The sequence below is a fragment of the Histoplasma capsulatum genome, genomic scaffold, assembly GCF_000149585.1.
Source record: "Histoplasma capsulatum NAm1 scaffold_10 genomic scaffold, whole genome shotgun sequence".
Lineage (NCBI taxonomy): Eukaryota > Fungi > Ascomycota > Eurotiomycetes > Onygenales > Ajellomycetaceae > Histoplasma > Histoplasma mississippiense.
Window position 1 is genome coordinate 956,249 of NW_001813973.1, and position 13,815 is coordinate 970,063.

The following is a 13,815-nucleotide window of genomic DNA, read 5'->3' on the forward strand; positions in this document are numbered from 1 at the left end:
AGACCGTGCCTACGGGAAGAAATGACTTGAGAGACTTTAACTACCTCGCCAGTTACTTCGGCACTCTTGCTCTTATCAATCTATGTCCTAGAACGATGCTATGCGCCAGCCAGTCGGGGACAACAGGATTACTATGCTTATGACCAGTTATATCACCCTTTGCTATAAATAACATATTATTCCCCCCGCAGCCTACCCCAGTGCTCCCTTCCACATTCCTACCTCCTTGGAAAATCCCCGGTAATGAATGCCACTTATCGACATGCGAACGAACTTCTTGGATTGGACAATCTAGCACGGTCCAATCCGTGGTTTCCAGGACATGGATTTACAAATCCCTTCCGCGTCCTCTACCAGTGGCGGTTTCCATTCTCCTTTTCCTTCATTTTTTTTTTCTCTCCCCCCTTTTTTGCTTTTGGCCTCCGTTATGTATGTTCTGTTTTTCGTTGCTCAGTATTGTCCCCTATATAAACCTCGACCCAATGCCTTTTCCCACCTCCTGCACTGAACATTTCCCCCGAGCGGGCAACCTTACCTTTATACATGGATGTACCTATTCTCAATGCACGCGTGAAATTACCCCATATTGTTCCTTGCACGTTCATGCCTTGCCTTTTATGTTTTTCTGGTTTGGTTTGCTTTAAGTTGTGAACTTTGTTCCGGAATTTTTCGTTGGTTCCCTTTTTTCTTCCCCTTTTCCTGCTTTGCTTGTCTGCTTCACTTTGCATTTGGAAATGTGAAAATTGGTTTAATCCTTGATCAGTAACCCTGTATTTTTATGACCTCCTTTTTCCAATTTTGATGAGTTCTATTTGATTTTTTTTGTAGCCTTGATTATTGACTCTTTTTCTATCTTCGTATGCCTCGTTCACTTTAGTTTGTTATTTGTTTCCCTAAAGTATTTATGTAGCCTGATCAATATATATACCTGTTCATATAGGCATTTACGTCTTAAACATAGGTGGATTTGTGTGAGGACATTACGTATCAATGGATGATATTCTTCAAAAAATCGACATGCAAGTAGGAGTACTCTATTGTTTAGACCAAATGGCATAACTATATCCAGTCATATATTGAGAAACATCAGCATAAGAACTTCCAAAATAGAGGCTAAACCTTTCCTAGCAAAATGCCAAGACATGATGGCATTGGGCAACATCAAGTTCTCAAAAAGTCCAACACCACCACCACCACCAACAACACGACAAGGCCATCATCGGGTTCCCTTTTTTTTTTTTTTTTTACAAATAATGTCGCTGTGGTCGTATGTCCAGCCCCTCCCCCCCCACTTTGTGCTCCAATTTCCGCAAAATTTCAATTGAATTCCATACAGAAAGAAAATAAGTGAACCGCCAGAATTGCTTTAATTCGTATACAGCATGCTATGTGCAATTATATACAATCTAAAACGACGGAGATGAAGCATAAAAAGGTCCCAAACAAACAATTTGCTAACTGACTAATACTGGCCCCCCCCACCCCCCCCCCCGCGCGCGCGCTTTCTAGGTCCTACCGCAACCTTTCTCCGCGCACTCGCTTCCTCTTCGGAGCTGGCCTGATGGCCTACGCTGCAGTTGGGATGTGGTGGTCTCCTAAGATTGAGGAGGCTTTGGGAATGGTGCCGAGCAAGGAGGAGCAGGCGGACTTGGACAGGAAATTGAGTGTTAAGATTTCGACTGTCCAGCGGTGAATGATGAGTGGAGGGGGGAATAATGAGGGAGGAAGGGAGAGAAAAAGTGCTGCATGTGAGGCGGAGGAGGTTATGGGAAATGGGAAGGGGGATTGGCATTGAGTTGGGGAAGAGGCATGAACTATGTTAGATGATTTACGGGTTTAATGTTACTGTGGTGTGACCAAAGTATGGAAGAGACCGGTGAGGAACTGGGAGGGGGAGGTTTTGGCGAGAAAAAGAAGATTAAAGCGTATACGCTGTGGGTATGATGAGTGCGTGAGGGTGAGAATGTTGTGTACATGTGGATAATTCCATCATCGGCCGAACATTGACGTGGTACTATAATACGTGCTGCTTCTGAAAAGGAATAGGAGGAGGTTGGGGGGCGCCTGCGCATACCGACGATGATGAAATAGGTACGATGGGAGCGAAATGGGCCCCGGATAAAGATGTGTGACCAGATTATCGACTTCTGAAAAGTTTCGTTTTTGCAATTCCGGCTTTTCATCCTTGTCTTTGAACTTCAAGTTATCTTGGGGAGAAACGGATCTCGGACAGGCAGGGAGATCTCAGGGGCTGCAGTCGTGGAACCGAATCGAGAGCTCGGGGCCGATTTTGGCCTCGATTACACAAAAGAGTGGAGTTGGACACCATTGCAATGGTATATCAAATTGCTCTAGTCCAGCCCTCCCCGTCATGATGAGAATGCGCTACACTGACACGGGTTTCGGACTGGATTGTATGTATGCCTTTCGATGGAAGACCGAGTCAAGGGGAGGTGGAGAGAGAAATTGACGATCAGTTCCTTTGAGACTTGCAGCGGCAAGTTCGAGTTTGAGTAAACTTGGGTTGCCTTTTTCCGTTGTCGAAGTACTTGTTCCATTTTCTTTCAAACGCTATTCGACCTCTTTTCCTTTTTTGAATGGCTTCTTCTCTGTTCCGTTGGCTATCCAACACTCCCTATCGTCAAATCAAATCTCAATGCAGACAAGTGCATATTCTTGTTCATTGCCGACGCTGTACACATTGAGATGTACTACTCCCCATCGATGGCATTGGATGTGTTTCGAAAAAGGTCTGCTGCCGTGATTATTGTGATGGACTAGATCAGTTCACGGCGATTGGAAAAGCCATGAGCATAATCTGCCTTTCGATAGGACGATGGCGCGGAGCGAGCAAGGGTGGAGAATTTGAACAGCTGTTCATGCTGGTTTCCATCGACCTTTACAGCTCCCCTACACGCCCAGACAGCTAGTTTCGTGCTCCCTACCTGCTGACACCCTGACTCCACTTCGATACTCGGATCATCACAGTTGTATATGCCAAAGAGAATGGAATTCTGCTCCTGCAAAGTAATTCAAAGCGAACCAGTTCGTCCTAGGATCCCCAAGTGCATTGATGTTACGAATCTTCCGAACGGCTTGCTATTTTTCACCGTGCTGCTTCCTCCTTCTCTCCGACCTTATGGATGGCAATGCTCCTCCAACCAGCTTACCCGACACTTGTGGCCATCGCGGCGTCTCCTGCGGGATGCTCGTGTGTACGCGTACGCAATACTCTTGAGACAAAATTAAAGAAACTTAAGATCTACCATCTGCCATTTGTCACTTTGGTCCAGGCTCAGCCACCATATTCTTCGAAGTCTGAATATACTAAAGCTACATCTGCGTCTCTTGATATTCCGACTTAGAGTCAGTCTGCATTGCTGCAGCCACTGATGTGCATCAATATCGATCCATCGGCCAAATCAAATATACCGTCAGCGGTTTGAGTTGCTTTGAGAATCATGCTTCACTCTTCTGACTGTTCCCGATATAGCACTGGCGCCTGACGAGTTTATGTCTCAGGCCACCATCCATCTCGTTTGGCTTTTGCCTCTACTATCATTCGCCTTCCCTCGTAAAGTTTCGCTGTCTGCGAATATCAATTGGCTTTGAATCTCTGCTCTAGGTGGCTGTTCTACTCAGCTTAAAGCCACAATGAGTAAGTTTCACATCTTTTCGCACTCGGCTTGATTTTGTCGCGTTTATGGTCACTGAAAATAAAGGGGCTTGGATTTGTAAATCAGTCATTGGAAATCCCATAAGATAGAAGCAGAACAAGGGTGGACCAGCCTCTGGTCCACGATACACCCCTTTACACCTGTATGCTGTGTCTCCAGCTATTGACGGGTATGGGTTTTTGCGATGGGAGTTGGTATTGTAATACCAAGCACGGAGCCTGTGTACCCATTGACTGCCACGGTGTTTTACATCGGCCCTACTATTTCGATAAAGGTCGGTCCGGGGTGTATATAACCAGAAAAGGCAATATACCTAAACAGTATGTATGGGTGCCTAGGTTATCGGTTAGCTACTTGGTTTTTTTTTTTTTTTTTTTTTTTCTTTTTGTTAATATTGTCCCTTTCTACTTTCTAGCAAAGAAGGAATTAGGGAGAAGCATTTTTTATACTTATTTCAATTCTCTATAATAGATGCCATTTGTCACCGTCATTTACATATTTCTTCTCCGGGGGGGGGTGGATGTCGAGATAGCTCGGAATAGGGCACAATAATCACGTGGCTTCACTGTCCAGCAATCTGGCAACAGTGATGGAAAGATGCTGGTAAAGCACAGAAGAAATCAAGAAAATACGTGGAAAGTATGGCACCGTACACTATTCCATTTCATCTAGTAAATGAAATGTAATGACATTTGAACTCAAATTAACGGTCACCAATCTCTTACGATCTGTCTCGTGTTAAAAGGGTTATTATTCTGACGACCAGCTGCCTGCATAGATAATAAACATGGGGCACATTTTTTCCCGATACATAGCCACTGACAACTTCTCGTCTTCGTAGTTCGAATTCCCAGGCCAGAAGTGTTAAAACAAACATCCGGCGAGACACTCCTTTCCCCAATTCGCTCTCCCCTCGTGCCTTTCCCAATGCGCAACCATCAGGTCAATACGTCCCACCATGAACGCCATACATACTTTTTTTTTCGTGTAACATTCCCTTCCCTTTTCTTATTTTTCTGGTCCCAGTCTGCCGAAATCTTGGAGAGGCATTCCAAAACAATGTAAGAAAACATAAGCTACTAAGAAAGTCGCTTTGCTGCAGTTACTCAACGCGATTCGACCTAGTTATCCAAACTAGGAAGCCTAACTAAGAAGCACTTTTGATCCATATGCATAACAATACAACATGTATGACACAAGCAAATTTAGCGCGAATGAAAAACATGCGCTAGGGAGCATCAACAGAGCAAGGCAGGTGAGAAATTGGTTGCACCATGATGTGATCCAGCCATTCAGACAACTTGCTTTGTGTTTGATGGCGCCATGTTCAGCACCCACTATATGGCTTGCCCCTATGCGAAGTCTCGGCCTTGGATGAGAAAGGAAGAACATTTAGACGGGATCAGGGTCGTTTAAAAAGGACTGATAGTGATAAAAACAGATGAATTGATTGACATTAAGAATAAATATAATTATATAGGAAAATTTTAAAAAGCCCCAGAATAAAAATGGGAAAGGAGAAAAGTGAGAATTCTAGAAGTAAGATAAGCTAAAATGATGTTAAACAGCAAATCTTTCAATTGCGCTGCGGTCCCGAATGAAGATTGTTTGAAACTCTTAGCAAAAGGAAATCGTTAAGCGTTGATGATATAGATAAATAGTCAGGAAACTGGCGCAGAATGAGCAAAGTCCAAATCGATGGAGTATTTGTCGTTAAGCAATCAGCTAGCACATTTCAAGAACAGAGACTCTGGGGATTTTGGATCGGGTCGAGGCGGCCGTAAGAATTATCTCCGGAACGATTGGCATAGGATCCACCAAATCTGGGACCTGAAGCGTTATTCAAATAGCTGGTAATACCGTGCCGTTTGAGATATTGACTTGAGCCATCGTGCTCATTTTGTAAAGCCGGGATCATTGGATCGAAGGCTGTGTTGTACGTACTATCCTGATCCTCCTGTGTCTTTACGGTGGCGTCGTCATCGTAGCTTGGCATATGTAGGCGTAAGTTAGACGGTTCGATGCATATTTTTCTTGAATCTGGTGAAGCAGTTGTAAACGTTGGGTCACCATAAGCGCCTGCGGTTGTGGTGTCCTTGATCGTCTCTAATGGATCCATCGAACCGTTCATCATGGTATAGCTGTTATAATCAGGCGACGACGACGACGACGATATAAGAGGGCTTGTGGTTAAAGGAGAGTGGTCTGTAGATGATAGCCGATGGTAGTTATACGAAGCAGGAGGGCGGTGACTACCACTGTAGTGTGACATTAATGAAAGATGGGCGCGTGGGCCATGGCCGATTCCTGGAGGTAAGCAACCCCCTCCGTTGCCATCTCCTGAGCTTCCAGTACCGCCGTCTGGTCCCATACTTGCTGAGCTGTCTCGCCGACCATCTTTATAATGGCCCGGTGACCGACCACGAACCACCATCGGATGGGATAATCTTTTAGCGATCAAGACCCACTGAAGATCAACACCATTTGGCATGGGGATTTCTGCGTAGAGCTCCACAACTAGATTGTAATACTGTTGTTGCGCACGGCGCTTGCCATTGTTTGCTGTTGCTTTTTGAAACTGGATACGTTCAAATGTATGGGAAGAGGGTGGCTGTGATACCTGCGGAGCTGCTCCGAAGGTTTGTCCATAATCTAATGATAGACTTGAAGTGTGTGGTGGCGCGGCGAACGATATGTGATTACCCCCAAGCGACGGTGGATGGACCATAGCGAGAGACGGTGGATGCTGCGGGTGCAGAGTTATCCTTCCCGGCTTTTTTTCTGACTGTTTGTCTCGTTTTGGCGTATGTTGGACAAGTTCTCGGGTTTCATTCTCTTGTGCATTCACGACCGCAGATATTGACATTGCAAACGACCGAACGCTCTGCGGGTTGCTGTTGGGAAGTTGGACATATAATGGAGAATTTGGAGTCCAGGGGCGTAGCGAGAACGAGCAGGATACAGAAAAGTAGTTGCGACGATAGCATGTCCATTTGTCATCCACCTGAAAGAACCCCTTATGTATCTTCGCTTGGATTTCCGGATTGATTGTTTGGTGGCTATTTGTAAAAACGGAATGAAGCACGTTTGTTTCGTTGAATGGGGGGGCTTCTGGGCTTGATTGAGAAGCCCGAGATGAGGTGTCCATCAGATGGCTATAAATCGAGGAACTATTTGCGTGGACGGCCATTGTCCGCGTAGAAGGGTATTGGGAATAACGTGATATATCGTTCATAGTCTGGTGCGGAGTGCCGTATGAGTTCCGGTTTATGGAGTATGACATCGAATACGGATCGGTCCTTGTCATCAACCCGGTTGACACTGGAACCACAGTGCCCTGTGATTGCAAGGGTGGTGACATACCCGACGGAGGCTGGCTGGAGAGCAGAGGCGTTAGAACTGGAAAAATTTTACCATAAAAGCAGAGCTAAATTGGGTGGAAGTTGGGAGGATAAACTTACAGCGCAGGTACCCGTTGGACTCTCAAGTCTCCCATTCTATCGTTCCACCGCAAGTTTGTAGGATGGGAGTAGGACGATTGCGTCGAAAACCCTTCGGTTGAAGTCGCCGTATTCGGTATAGAATTTGAAAGTGATGTATAAGCATATGAAGTCGTAGCTGAGCTGGGGCTTGTTGAGGATGATCCACGGGACGGTTCAATCGGGCTCATGAGTAGCCCAGATGCAGCATTAAAGCTGGAATAAGAGGAATCCAACATTAGCAAACCGACACAAGTTCAACAGTGTAAATTAATTACAACAGTGAGATTAACAAAAAATGGCACAATGAGGCACTGAAATAAAGCACTAACTAGAGCACCATCAACGAAATAAATTCCAGAGCAGTCCTGTGACGTGGGTTACCGGGGGTGGGGAATGAGCTGTCAACAGCCCGTGGCAATGCATCAGAGCAATAATGTGGTGATAAGGAAGCTGGATGGGCTTTCTAACTAAGCAAGACAATAGTTCGAAGCGGCATGAAACACAAGGTCAAAAAGGTAGCAGTCAAATTGCCAAACACCGAGAGAGGTGGGAATGCAAGGGCAGTCGAAATTAAAAGGAGGATGGGCACCTACGGTACATCTTGTACCGCAGAATGTCGTGCGGCGTACCTAAAGCCGTTGGTGACGGGTACAGAACCCAGGTGTCCTAATTGATGTCTTAGTGAATCGGTTCTCTGGAGGCCAGTTTCGGGGTTTTCGGTCGGGAAAGAAGTTGTGGTAGGGAACGTTCGTTCGTTTGCGATGTACTCGGTCTCAGAAGGCACAGGATAGTCAATCTGAAAAGAATTCTCAAGCAGTGTGGCTGCACAAATCCAGGTTAGATTGGAGTTTTAAGATTTAATATGGTTGTAGGCAGAAAATAACACATGCTTAATCGATAGAGCAAATACGGATGAAGTACAGTGTTGCAAAGGGTACGCTCGGGTGTAGCTAGGTTGCACATGCATGCATTGGTTGGAAAATCGGTCAGGAAGAATCAAAGCAAGGAGGGGAAGGCGGTAGGGTGAAAGAATAATGCAGGAATCAAAGAAGTAAATGGGTAAAAGCGGAAAATAAATAGTAATGAGAAAATAAAGAAAAAGGAAATAAATAGCACTGAGGGAAAACGTGGACGATCTTCCGCTGACAGCGGGTGGTGGTCTAAATAATCCAAACAATGTATCTTTGAAGTCGTACCATATGAAAATAAGCTTACTATTATTCATTTGTCAGGTCAAATTCCGCCGACAATCAGCAGAGGACGCGCTGCTGGATTGGGTGGCTCGACTTCGGGAGAAGTCCCAAGAAAAGGGAACCGGAGAATACGCTCCAAAACTGCAGGAAGGCGTTTAGACCAGACAAACCTTGTGGTAGTCGGGCGACGCTGGAAATGTCGATAGTAATGATTGGCTGGTCTCAATCCTGCTCGATGGACACTCTTAAGGGCAGATCGGGCCCTTGTTGCGAGTGGGAATTCAATAAGCTTTTCCGGGATTGAAGAAAAGAAATACGAATATGATAATGCCAACAGGAGACGCTTCATGCGACCAACCTCAAAAGAGTAAAGGCGTAGAAAAAACGGAAATATGGGGAAGCGATCGCAACCTTTAACTAAACTTCTTGATCGACGTTTGTTGGTCGCGAATGACAATAACGGCGCAAAGATTTTGCATATCGGGGTTTATAGCCATTTACCTCGACACAATGAGCTTGTAGTTGCGTAAATATCCTGCCGATTTTGTCGAATTTTATGTATAAACTGGAGGAAATGAAGAAATGTCTGCGATTCGCGCGGAAAGCGAGTATATTGCGTCGGAGAAGAACTGGAATTGATGACACAGGCGTTGGGGAGAATATACGGAGAAAGATGTTAAAAAGAGATTTGTGAAAAAGGGTAGGATTTGCAGAGGTATAACAAGTTATTTCCAGCTTCAGAAATCAGTTCGACACTGCGAATGAGCTGGGCAAGGTGCTTAGATGATCGACCGCTAAGACTCAATGCGAAGGTGGACGGATTAGAAAAAGGAAAAAAAAGCGCAAAATACAACAAATAATAGAAACGGTAATGGATAAGGGCAAACCAAGACCAGGACAACCTGTAGTTGTCAGCTGCGCTCGCTTCACTTGAGAATCAAATCGAGGAGATAAAATGTATAACGACAGTGAGCGGAATAAAGAAGCTTTAATAAAACTTCAATTTTAACGGAATCACTCCACGAAAAATGGTGTTTCACAAGCGGGCGAGGACGCCGAACAGCCCTTGGACAGACAAGCTGTTCAGCTAGATGTAGTGGGAACAGCTCATTGGATCAGATGGAAGGTTTGAAGAAATAATATCTAGGGTAGGCATCGGCAAATTTTTCTTCTCTTCTCCACTGCCATGCAAAATTGAAAATTAAAAATCTGCTTGATTTTCATTGCTTGATTTTTGCTTTTTCCTTCCTTGCCGCTTCTTCTTGGTAATTTATTTTCTGAGCCCCCAGTTTGTCGATCGAGGAGATGAGAGGGTAGAACTTTTGGACTTGCGCCGGCAGCTGATAGCCCTATCGTATTTTGACCGGCTTGCGCAAGTTTGACGGCCGCCAATGAACGTTGCGGCGAGCACGATGATATGCCCCTCTGGACCATTCCCCGAACGATCCTGGGTCCAGGGTAGTCTAGACAGCATGGATTGTACGGCCGCTTCTTTCGAGAGCTTTGTCTTTTTGGCATCCGCAATTTTCGTTTTATTGACAGACTCCCAAGTTCCAGAAGGCTTGCGGATGAGTGGAAGTAAAGGGTCGTAAGGACACGCACAAAGCACAGAAGGCAGCAACGGGAGATGGTTATTATTAGCCCTCATTTACCTCCAACCAGCGCCAACCACTCGAGTCACCATTCATATTCCCCGCCTCGCAGGACTGCTGCCAAATTATTTCATTTTCGTTCATGCCTTGGTCATAATCGAATTTTTCATTTTTTCTCTTGCGTCAACACATGTCCTAGTAACCCTATAATAGGACGACTTCATTGTATCTTTCTCTTTATAAAGCACTGCTTCATTCTCGCTGCTTTTGGGCTCCACGCTTTCGAGCACAAAGCTTTAACACGTATCAAACCCTACTTATAACATCAAGACGACGGGGTTTCTGTAGATTCGTAAATCCACCTGAGGAGGTCATTGATCATTGTCATTTAGACAGCAAACGACGAAATCTGACCGTCTGGCGACAATCTTAGTAAAAATGGTTTAATGAATTAACCGCAGTGGCTCCATTCCTGATTGCATTCAACTCCAATTTCGGCTGTGCCCCGAAGAGAGAACAGACCACGCAAGAACAAATCAGATAAAGAATCATAGAGAAAACTCCACTGAAGGGCGGTAGGGGACAGGAAGCGATTTCTTGGCGTCCAAGTATCTTTCCCCGGCTGGGAGGGGGAGGGGGAAAGAGTGTAAGCAATATTCTCTGACGCAGAGAGAAAATTCAGAATAAAGATGAAAACTCTGGCATTAGCAACCTGAAGCAGTACAATGCGACATAGGTCTCAAAAACGACCCGAAAATAATCCCACTCCGGCGGTGTTGGTTTTGGAGTGACTTGGAATTGCATTCTTCAAACTTGCTTTCTACGCTTTGGTTTCGCCAATAAGTACTGACAGTATTTCGAATGTTAGCACTGCGTATGTTGTGCGCATGAATGCGCTTGTCCCGTCACATGGCATATTTATCAATTTCATAAAACATGATCGATTGCCATGCCTTAAAAAAGAAAAAAGCCCGACCCAGTATCGAGATGGAACGGAGCAGCCACGAGGACTGTACCTTTACCCTATGGGTTACTATGTATGTATCTTGTGGCGGGAAAGGATCTGAGCCAACAGGGAGATACCGGCACCAAAATATTGAAGAATGGGAAAGACATAAGGGGTACAAGCAATTGATAGCTCTGCCTCTGATTGGTAGGGAATTGTGAGAGGCAGAGAATAATTGAATTGGATGTTGGGTGCGGGAACAAGGGCTGCAGTGAACAATGTTTTGCATGATACACCGACAAAACAAGCACAAGGGAGTGGAAGGGTGGAGCGGGTGGAATGCAGATTGATTGCCCCCATGTCAGAGTCGACTGGTCGATACCAATTTAGGGGCCCATTCCACTGGAATATGTGGTGTAAATTCATGCACAGTCTGAAAAGGGGAAACCCTGAATGATTGGCCTGCAGGAATTCTGGACATGAGGCTTGACGGCTCCGTGGTCCCATATGCAACAAACTACCATGTCAGGGTGGCTGTACCAACTTACCGCGATTTCTGCTCCATTCGGGGCAGGTCCCTCACCTGAGAAGGGCTGGTTTCCCCTTATGACCCCACTCACCGGCGAGTCATTCTTGACCAGTCAGGAATGACTGCTGAAACAAAGACATCGTTGACCGAGAGTTGCAAGAAAAAGAAAATATTGGCCGGAGAAAAAAGTTGAGGCTTGAAAGGAACCGTCCAAGTTAAGTACATGGTCCGTGCGCATGATGTGCAACGCTAAGCTTATAATAACATGGCGTTGTTACTAGTATAATACTACTTTCGAAAATTATATTCGTGTACGGGAAATATTCTCCAATTTGCTGTGTAAGTAATGATATTACGGTAAGATGCTGTATATCGTAACGTTTCTCATCGTTTAGTATTGAGGCTGAGAGTTGGCCCGCACATGACTTGCATCTCAACGACCTTTGCCTGGTTGTGTCCGAGATCACCGACACGGTCTACTTCACTTCTTCAGAACACCCGGATTAAAGTCCTTTCAGATACTTCATCAGAGACTTCCCCTGTTGCCGTTTTACCTGGAAATTCCACTCTCCTTGCAGGAAACCCGTAATGCCGGATAGTCATCGCGCCCACACATCGCAGCAGCCTGTGAAACGAAAGAAAACAAATAAACAAATGCTTTGCAAATCCTGGGGCCGTACTGCTAAAGCCGGATTTTGATACTATTTATATACGATAAGCCTGCCTAATATTGTGGATGATATCCTTCAAATACATTAGAACTCCCTTCTTATCATAGTTACACCTTACCCTTGCTTCTACACCTCGCTTTAGAGAAGAATGGTAAATCCGGCAGCAAATATTATATCCCTCTATAATACTGACTGGGTGTTTTTACGTTTTCGTTTTCACACTGACTCCCGTGCCACGCTGGTTGTAGGACAACAGGGGCAGCAGGCTTTTTGGCATGTTACTCGTCGTTGGGAGGTTCTTGATTGAAGCATTGCTTGTTCTCCATGCCATGGCTTCGCCCAGCACTCGATGCAGTGAGGAGCTATCTATGTTTTACCAAGTGGATAATTTATCCCCCTCCGTTTCTATCTATGAGAAATATGCTCTCTGATGTACAAAAGATGTCGTTCTGGATTATACGATATACTTTTCTCTATTGGTCTTCTGATGGAGTTGCTAATCACCTCAAACCTTTCTAAAGTATGACCCTGGAGTGATAGAGAGAATTGGAATCAAGTCAGGGCTAGTTGAGCCAACTCACATCGGGAACTTCGCATTGTGATCACTGGATGCGCCTGGCCAATGATGCAGCATTTGATACGCCATATACCCGAGACAGCCGGCATATTCCGTTGCCATGAGCATTATCTAAATAACATCTAGGAAATCGAGATGCCTGTGCAAGAATTAGAAGTCAACAAAAATGCAATTACACTACTGTGTGTATGGCCAGAAATCCTGAGAAATCGCGGATATTTATCCCTGGGGATTGCCAGTGTACCAATATCCACACATTTCTAACTTTTCGCTGTTAAATATTCGACTCTATGTACTGACTAAGATGTGTTGGTAAAAATTCTGGGATTAGGAGCTCCACGGAAGAATCTATTAGGTATATTGGTGCTTCCTGGCTGTATATGCTTGGTACCAGTATCCACCAGCGGGGTCTCCAACACTCCTTTCGACTTGTTTCGCATGTGACTCTCGGTCCGGCCTGACGTTCATAGATTCTAGTGGCCGTTTCAAACCATCGTCTTCCTGTCCGTACTACATGAGCTATATAGTGGGATAATCAGGGTAACCATGTGCCATTCCTGCAATTGGATTCGATGGCAGACACTTTTTATTTCTTGAAAACCTGTAAACAGAGTAGCAATTGGCTACTTTAGAAAAACCCAAAAGCTTCTGAAGTGTGGTTGAGAGCTAACCTTTATCAACCTAGAGGCACGTAACACCACAGTCTCGCAACTGTCGACCGAGTACTATTGGCAATGAATATCCCCTTGCCAGAGTTCAACGTTTGAATAGTGAATCACTGATCGCCATCCGCTTTTCTTTTCCCTGATCCTCTTCTGCCGCAAACCTGGAGCCTAGAGCTCAGGGTACTTTGAATTGGTGACACTACACACAAACCCTGAGATCGTCCGTTGGTTTTCTTGAAATCGATTATAATTTTTAATATCACTTTGCTTGGTGAGGTTGACAGCGTTAGGCTTGCAACTGTCAAGTCGACTTGACTTAAGAGCAATGTCTAGATTCCCCGCCATAGCCTCTGGATAGATTTTGTCCAGGATAAGTCGATTGTATTGCTGTCTATCGTCAACTAAACAGTGGCGTTAATACGGGTATGTGGGTCGCCCCTTTTTATCATTCTGTGGGTTTGTCAAACTTGTTTATGCCGCTAC

General features: G+C 45.1%; 1 protein-coding gene across 1 annotated transcript; it reads right to left on the bottom strand.

The window, feature by feature from the left end:
* Positions 1-5,412: 5,412 nt before the first annotated feature.
* HCAG_08181 (predicted protein) lies at positions 5,413-8,358 on the bottom strand (the record flags this gene model as incomplete). Its single annotated transcript, XM_001537022.1, has 4 exons — positions 5,413-7,054; positions 7,139-7,372; positions 7,753-7,955; positions 8,356-8,358. The coding sequence occupies 4 exons, from the start codon at positions 8,356-8,358 to the stop codon at positions 5,413-5,415; spliced, it is 2,082 nt and encodes a 693-aa protein (XP_001537072.1).
* Positions 8,359-13,815: the final 5,457 nt, after the last annotated feature.